Below are 8,786 nucleotides of genomic sequence, written 5' to 3'. Positions count from 1 at the left end.
TCGGTTTCGTGTGTGCGGTGGAGAATGCCAAAGAATGTCTCGAGGATGGGCGATCGAGCGATCCTGTGATTCCAACCCGTTTCTTTTAGCGTCTTCTGCCGGCAGGCGATGGACTCACCGATTCTCTGCAGATGGGGAATAAGCTTTCGAGATCCGACTCTCCTTGCCGCCAAAATGCTCAATTCCTAGTCAGAAAAATGCTCAGTTCCTTATCAGAAGATGGCTGTCAGCGCCACGGAGCCAAATCAATGCTTCGCTTTCTCCCCAGCGGCAAGATTACCGGATAATCTGAGAGATGCTGTAATTCCCATTTACAGCCCAATGAGTAGACCTAGCTCTTCATAGATCGAAGACTTGGCCCGCAACTTGTCACTCGAGTCTGGCACAAAACACAGGGTGAGAGGCCAAAGTGGGAACCGGCAAAGATCTGCCTGTGACAAATCCGGTTTTGCTCGAAGACACCTTGTTTACTTGACTAACCAAGCGGCCTCTACATTTCCAAGAAACGCCTCTCGGAGCCACCAGGGCCAGAAATGGACTAAATTAGGGCCACCAGCCCGGGTGGCTAGCCACCAGACGTGCTATCACAGCCGGATCATGCCTTTCGTTGCAAGGTTCGACACACTAGCATCTTTTGTTTTGCATAGGTTATCTAGAGTGGGTCTTTTAGCATGTTTTGCTGACTTCCCCATACGGAGTATGTCGAGGGCGCCATTGTGGGCGAACGAACCGATGCAGCTAAACGGCGGCTCGCAGTTCCAGCAACCACAGGGCGCCATTGCGCACTCTAAACCAAAAACCCACAGACGAGGAATTTTGTTGGTACCGTCGTGGGAGGCTCATCCTACCAACTCCTGCTGTTTTTCTTTTCTTTTCCATTTTTGACTTGTCTGCCTCTGGCGGGGGGGCGTCCGCAAGCAAGGATGAGCGAGAATCATCGCCTTCGTCCGCTCCCTGCCGACCAGGCGGAGTGGAAGCAACCTGAGCCGGCGATATTCTTTGGCGGTGCTCGGGCTGTTCCTGAAGTCCAATCCGCACCGGCTAGCTTTTCCACCAATACCGACGCCCCGTCTGGCCGCGATGACCAGGCCGATCTCAATGCTGGGCCCATGGCTAAAGTGGCCATCCCGCGGACGACTCCGTCCAGTTCTTCAAACAGCAGCGGCCGAGTCAGTCGCGCATGTGACAACTGCCGCGATGCCAAAGCAAAATGCAGCGGCCACCAGCCGTGCAATCGCTGCCAGGACAATGGGCAGCGCTGCTCCTACGGCGACCGCAAGCGCGAGAAGACGGCCAAGTGCGTACCATGTCGCGGGGTGATGGTTGCTTTCTAACGCTCAGACAGACAATTGAGCGATCTCACCTCCCAGATTGAAACCTACGAAGCTCTCCTGCGCGACCTATATCCCAGGCTGGATACCGCCTGCGCCCGCCATGTCGACCAGACGCTGCCCGCCTTCTCCTCTCTTGTGGCCCGCTCTTCTGAACCTGTCCAACTCGAAAGTCCGCCACCATCTGTGCCTAGGGCTGCTGACAATTCCCCTTCTCCGTTAGGAGTTGTAGACTACACACGAGAAGACTTCATCCGCGATGAACAACTGCAAGCCATGGGGTTTGTCGGCGAGCATTCGGAGATAGCATGGCTGTTCCGACTCAAACGCGACCTCAACCAAGCTAGCAGCTCGACACCCAACGACCCTCCCACCGATGCGCCCTCGATCATCTCCGTGAACTATTTCCAAGACGAATCGGACGTTTCTGTGCTTACCGATGTGGATCCTTTCGTCGGGCCGCCGTATGCCATTGCCAAACAGCTTATCGATCGCTATTTCGATAGAGCCCATCATGCCTTTCCGGTGATTGGGAAAAAGTTCTTTCTGAACCAGTGGAGAAGCGTCTATTCGAATCCGAAATTGCGGCCTTGGAAACCTTGGCTGGGTGTGATGAATATGGTGCTTGCCATTGCCAGCAGGCATCTACTACTCGTCGGTGATCCACCTCCGAGTGACCCTAATGAGCATGTGGTATACTTTTCCCGGGCATGGCGACTCAGCATGGGCAATACTGCATTGCTGGACCATCCCAACGTGACTAAGGTGCAGTTTGAAGGGCTAACAGCATTCTACCTGCTGTCCATCGGACAAGTCAATAGGTATGGTTATCCTTACTCGTCTTTTCTAATCTCTAAGTTTCTCTAACGATTGGCAACCCCTTGGTGCAGAGCATGGCGAATGATTGGCATTGCGATTCGATCGGCCGTTGCAATGGGTCTCCATCTTCGCAGCGAGACTGACAGTATTCCACACGAATCGAAAGAGACGGTGTATCGAGTTTGGTGGGCTCTTTTCATGTTGGACACAGTGCTGTGTGAGATGACGGGACGTCCTCCAAGTAAGATATTCAGCACCACGCCTCTCCCCACCCCTTTCAAAGAGGAGGACCTGAACGATGAGCATGTCGCGCGTTTTATTATGGACAAGGTAGTCCGGGATAACCTGGTGTTATTGCTTTTGTCCAGGGGTCAAGGGTTCTCCCCGAGCGAAAGCCTGGCAGATCGCATACATCGGTTGCGGTTAGGACTAAATGAGGAGGAACAAGGCGAACATGGCACAGATCTTTTGACCGAGACTCTCACAACCAACATCTCCCTGTACTTCTTGTACGCAGTGGACCTGGCTTTTCTCATGCGGGAGGCCATTGATAGGCTGTATGCCCCAGCAGCAAACCGACAATCATGGCTCGAGATCGAAGACACCATCTCTACACTCATCGCCAGGGCCGACGACTGGCACTCACGGTTGCCATTGGAGTTCCAGTTTACGATCATGGACACCGGCCAGCCCCTGGCGTGCCAGCGCATCAGTCTTGCCTTCCGCTTCTACACCACCAAGCTCATGATCTCCCAGCCCTGTCTCCACCGCTGCGTGGCTCATTCCCAAACCAAAGTCGATCCTCCCAGTGCCCGGTGCGACACCATAGCATCCATGTGCATTGAAATGGCAAGCCAAATGCTCGGGATTCTCCCCGACGAGCCAACTGTTCAAAATATGGCTCTCTTCTATGACTTTAGCCCCTGGTGGTGTGCTCTCCACTATGTAGTGCAATTAACGACGATCCTCTTGGTCAAGTTATCCCGCACTATGCCTGGAAACGAGGAATACACCAGCCTCGTGGATAAAGTCAAGAAGGCCGCTCGGTGGATTCGCAAGATGTCCTTTAAAGACCCCTTTTCACAGCGAGCCTGGGTTGTCTGTGAGGAGCTAATTTCTCAGCTCGACCCGCGAATAGAGTTGGATGTTGACGCCGGAATTTAGGCACCGGACTTACCGCTCCTGCATTCTCGCATGCTTACCCAGGCCTTTCTAAATGGCTGAACATCAGACCATACACGAGTCTCATGATCTTGCATCTTTTTACTTCTGTCATATTCTTGCGTCCTAGCCCACATTGCTTTTATTTCCTTTTTATTCAATTGATCTTCCCAAAGAGTATACGTATACCACCTCTTGAGATTCAGCTTACAGTATCGGCCCCTTTGATGGGATATCATTACTATTTTCAACCTTCTACGGCGCAGTTTCTTCTTCCGGGCTCTCAGATGCTACCTGATTGTTTGATCCGACCTGTACAGCAGCTTGGCATATTTACGGCAAGTTTCAAGGGCACTGAAACAAAGCCAGCTCATTTCTATCGTCCATTTCGGGCTGAATATTCTTGTCTGGCTGGGGCTGTCAACATCTATGCAATTGAGTGATTGGTGGGCCCAGAATCCACAATATGCTTCCATTATCCATTCGCTGCCCGAACTGCATTTTCTGCGAAATATCCGTATCAACTGCCTTACGGACTCCTTTCATGAATGAACATTCACATACGACCACAGGGTGTGGAGAACAGGGCTTCCCGTCCGCTCAGCCGTACTTAAGCCACACGCCGGTCAGTTAGTAGTTGGGTGGGTGACCACCAGCGAATCCTGACTGTTGTATGTTTTTTTTTCTTCTTGTGCCAACAGTTTTCGATTTCAATGTGATTGACTGATTAAAACTTGGTTTATTTAGTCTGTCTGCTTAAAATGGCTATCATTGGTGTATCTCACACCCGGACGAATCCGTCAAACCTCGATCATCGGATTCAGTCACGCATCGAATGCAACATGTCCAGTATTCCGCCTTAGCAATTCTAAAAATTGTATAAAAATATCAGATACTCAGTATGAGACTATAATTACATGCCTTTTTAGTCCATTTGACTCCGAACATGATTTCGAAGAATACCGGACTGCCCCTCCGACCTGAAGGAAGAATGACCATAACCACCCAACTTATACAGCTTGCTCAAATGGGCGGCGTGGTGTCGGCCTGGAATCACAGAGAAAAGTCACCAAAAAGTGAAATTGTCCTGAGCGCGGCATTTGGTCTTCCCGGTATCGAAGGCTCGAAAATTTTCTCTCCGATATGCTGCCGTTTTTCTAGATCATGTCCAGTTTGAGTGCGAGCCCCCTCCCGAGACACTACCATCCAATTCCACCGGGGCTGATCTAGGCAATTCGAGGAGAGGTTTCTGACGCGTGTCACTAGTGTGGTAATAGTCTTCACTTGTCGAAGAACTTGCGATGTGCTTTCTCTTTCTTCTCTCCCACAGAGCCCATGCAATGGAAAGGAGAGCAATAAGTCCTAGCGGGATGGCAACACCAACCCCTATTGCAATCTCTGTGGATGAGTCTCCATTAGAGGTCGCAGGGTTCGCACATGTCTTGTTCGTGTTGACGCTGGTGTCGTTTGCGTCAGAGTTCATTTCCGACGTCTTCATATAGCCCGTCAGCTCGGCAGCGCCCCATATCATGTTTCCGTCCGGAACAGTAAAAGATTCCTGATTGTTCTCGCAGGCTGGATTGCCGTCAGTGCCAGCGATGATCGAGTTACAGCAGTAATAAGACCCTTGGTTGGTGAAGTTTAATAGAACAAGAGAGACTCCACCGTCAGGAGCAATTGATTCTGCGCATTCACGCTGGTCTTAGCATGCACTCTCTTCATCTCTCTTCCAGATTTGGGTTCAAAACTTACGACAGTACTTCGGACAATTATTGGAAGTCCATGACTTATCGGTGCAGCTCCCGCGCGAGAGTACATAGGGTTGCTGCAAATTCAGGCACAGGCCGTTGGTCAAACAAATCGCATCCTGTCCACAACACGCGCTGCCTTCTTCTGATGTGCAAGGGAATCCGAGCGTATCCTGCACATTTTGTTCTCCGGGAAACCAGCATTTCTTCGAGGCGCCGGACGCTGTCGCAAAGGCGGCCAGAAGTAATAGCGGCCAGCCCACCATCTTCGATGGCATCTGAGCTGTTAGAGGTAGAAGCTTCAGGATGCGATCGGGTCAGAGCGGCTCAAAAATTTGGCGATTGGTGTTTCGATATCGGGACGTGAACAACCGGCAGGGACGTCAATAATGAGCGATTCCGAAGTTGTAGGACACTGCCCAGCACTCTCAGGAGGAATTGAATGTAGGCAATTATAACGATAGTTAAGATGTTGCCAGAGAGAAAAGGCAAAATTAAAAGGCAAAATTCGGTATGATCATTAATTGGGAGATGTATTTGTGTTCGGCCTTCTCATCGGCAGGACTAAAAAGGCCCCAAAGGCCCCAAGGGCCCCCAGGCCCCAATCACCCTACGCCCCCGGGTTGCTTGGTTTGGCCCAATGAGATGGTTAGCAGGACAAACAGTGGATCTCCTACCCACAGAAGTGCCTATCAATTCCTCCTTTGTTTGTTGTTGTTGGTTAAAGATGGGTCACGATACATATCGGGTTTTCAAGTTGCGTCACTCGCTATAGACTTGCATGGAGATTCGAAGTTTAGTAGACGGCAGGCCTGAATAGTGCTAGATACCTTCTTGATGTGTGTCTGCTAATGAACAATATGGACCTACATTATTGATTGCATATAATAATATCCTTTCTTCTGTGGAACCAACTCATCTCCGCCTAATATCCGAGCGAGTCAGGCGCCCAGATTGCAGCGTCTGCCTAACCAAGTATACACAACGGGGGCTATTTATAGATAACAGATCTCATAAATTTGAGAACGAATCCGGAGTAAGCAAGAAACGAATGTCTAATAGACTTGCCACCTTTTCTGCATTACTATTTAATGTTGAACATGCAGATGCTCTGACCAACACAATAGCACCCCAGTGGACCCACAATATATATATTCGTAGAATACTCCCATTGGTGACTGGACGTTGTTCTTTGAGCGGTTCGCGCCCGAGGTAACGCGAAAGCGCGTCTCAGGGACTCGATGATATCATGGAATATTTTACTATGTAGCAACAAATGTCTTGGATAAATGGACTGTAGATTCTGCTCCCGTAAAACACAAAAGGTGATTTCCCATTTAAAAAGTCTCGACAATTTCCATCAAAAATGGACATTAGAGGAGGTAACGCCCATTTCTAAAACTCATGCGATGTATAAAGATTCTCTGCCTCGTCCAACAATGTGTCGACAGGATGCAGCAGTCCCAGATCGATATCTGACTGTGCCAGGAAGTCTTGCATAGTCGGTTCTAAAAAGGCCATCTCAGTCGTGTACCCGCAGATCGTGTCCCTGACAGGAAGAGTATATGTGTACGCCTCGGCATCGCTGGCTGTCTGGGTCTGGCCCGCGAGCAGTTCGTTATCGGCGGAGATCAGGGGCATTTCAGCGGCTATTGTCCCTGGAACACCCGCTACGGAGGCTGATGCCAATGCCGAGGATAATCCCGTAGCCGAGCTGGGGCCGCTGGCGGAAGCGGGATTTGTAGTGCCAACAGCAAAATCAGCGCGTGGACGTCGGGCATCCCGGTAGCCATCCAAGCAGAGTTTGACCTGCTCCAAGTTATGGTAGAATTCGGCCGCAGCAAGGTTGCCGTTCTCAGTCATGGAGCGTAATATATCCAAGGCAGAGTCAAAGCCGCCCATATCGTTGGGGTTGCCAATTGGGACGAAACTTGACATTGCTAGAATCAGAGCCGAGGAAAATAGGTAATGAGCGTGGAAGTAGCCGAATGTAGGCATAGACCCACTGATCCAGCGGGTCAGGATCATCGAGAGTGAGTGCCGGGCTGCATGGATACAAGCCTCACCGAGGGTGAGGACAGGCTGGGAGACGGAACCAGAAGTAGCAGAGTCTCGATTCGGTCTTGTGGCGTCGGCTTCACTCAGGGTCATGAGGAGATGGAGAAGAGTTGGTCGTGTAGCGAGAATAACACACTGGTGGAGAATGTTAGCACATAGCACAGGAAAGTCAAGAAGGGCCTGTGGTTTACCTGATTGAAGGCCAAATGTAATGAAAGAACCGGCTTCTTGCTCGATTCTATATCCTCCATGTTCAACCGCAGACTTTCGGGCAGCGTATCAACCCAATTCTTTAGTGCCTTCAGCAGCTTTTGAACTCGTTGTAAAAAAGTCTCCTGGTATTTTCGGCGGCTGTATAGCTTCGTAATTGTCTCCCCCACAATCCTTGCCAACTTGATATTGGCCGACATATATTCTGTATCCGACAGCTCTTCGTCATGAAGCTGTTTGGGAGCAATCGGTGACGGCATGTCAACGTGAATATCTTCGTCCAGAATCTGCATGGGAAGACCCATTTTCGATCCCCACATGCGATCGAAGATGTAGATAGTCCACCAAATCTGGATGCGGTGCTGCCTCTCAACCGGGTCAATGAGCTGGGATTCTGGAATGTTGTGGTTCAAGCCAATTGTGAGACCCATTCGCATTGCGTTCCCGACCAGAACATACGAACAATGGCGCCTATTGAGATAATACGAGAATAGTGACTGTGATGGTTAGCTCAGATCAATAGCGTAGGATAGCGGTGGGCGGTACCAGTAACAGCAAGGTTTCCAAATGTGTGACACTCGTTCGTTCCGGTAGGATCTGGACGAGACTCATGGCCCTCGCAAAGTATGGTGTACCAGGCACTCTCGATCCCGGCGTGAGCTCAGTGCGAACAGAATACGCCTGTCCGAAAGCAAACAGTGCAAAAAACTTGCACTTATTGGCGGTGCAGTCAAAACTAGCCGTCTGATAGATCTCTTCGAGCTTATCCATGGTGGATTTGCGCATCATTAGATGATATATATGACCGATCTGATGGATGGCAATCCTGACCAGCAGCCGAGCATGGTTAAGACTAGGCCACTGCACATCAGCTTCATTTGCGGCCACGATCTTCTCCTCACGAACATATTGAGTTCGTGGAATATGCGCCGTTGCATTGTTTCCGGTCAAGAAGCGACGAAAGCGCGTGGCAAATGCCGAACAGGCGGCCTCGCCGATATAGATAGGCGGCGAAGACGGGTCATAGCGGTGGAACCAAGCCCGATCGCCGATCAATGGGTTCTGGATACTCGTGCTGCCCGCGTCCGGAAGGATCTCTGCTGGCCGAGACGGTCGGGTTACCGAGTCGGCTACTTCGGTCGCGGTGGCCGACTGCTCCCTCAGGCGTCGGTTTTCCGATAGGAGCTGGTCGAGATAGTTCTCGCTCACTTTCACTTGCCGATCTCGGGTAGCAAATTTGCATTCGTCTGCACATCCGACCGCGAGACATTTGCTACACGGCAGGTCGCCGGAGCATTTGATCTTATGCGCATGGCATCTTTCGCAGGCGACAAATTTCCTTGGGCTTTTGGGGTTTTCAAGATCCTCGTCATTCCATACAGAGCGTCTTTTCAGCCCTGTGCCTCGTGCCATTTCGGTCCATTGTCCTCGGGTGAAGTGTCAGTCTTGGTTGCAAAGC

General features: G+C 50.7%; 2 protein-coding genes across 2 annotated transcripts; one reads left to right on the top strand and one right to left on the bottom strand.

Moving 5' to 3' along the window:
• Positions 1-923: 923 nt before the first annotated feature.
• On the top strand, positions 924-3,314 carry PFLUO_LOCUS9302 (uncharacterized protein; the record flags this gene model as incomplete). The annotated part of the gene is made up of 3 exons (XM_073787116.1): positions 924-1,297; positions 1,346-2,152; positions 2,222-3,314. The coding sequence occupies 3 exons, from the start codon at positions 924-926 to the stop codon at positions 3,312-3,314; spliced, it is 2,274 nt and encodes a 757-aa protein (XP_073643303.1).
• A 3,140-nt stretch (positions 3,315-6,454) lies between these two features.
• Positions 6,455-8,740, bottom strand: PFLUO_LOCUS9301 (uncharacterized protein; the record flags this gene model as incomplete). The annotated part of the gene is made up of 3 exons (XM_073787115.1): positions 6,455-7,252; positions 7,309-7,824; positions 7,874-8,740. The coding sequence occupies 3 exons, from the start codon at positions 8,738-8,740 to the stop codon at positions 6,455-6,457; spliced, it is 2,181 nt and encodes a 726-aa protein (XP_073643302.1).
• Between the last annotated feature and the right edge of the window lie 46 nt (positions 8,741-8,786).

This window comes from Penicillium psychrofluorescens, assembly GCF_964197705.1.
Source record: "Penicillium psychrofluorescens genome assembly, chromosome: 6".
NCBI classification, from domain to species: domain Eukaryota; kingdom Fungi; phylum Ascomycota; class Eurotiomycetes; order Eurotiales; family Aspergillaceae; genus Penicillium; species Penicillium psychrofluorescens.
Note: the sequence above shows the minus strand (reverse complement) of the source record. Positions and strands in the feature narration are given on the sequence as shown.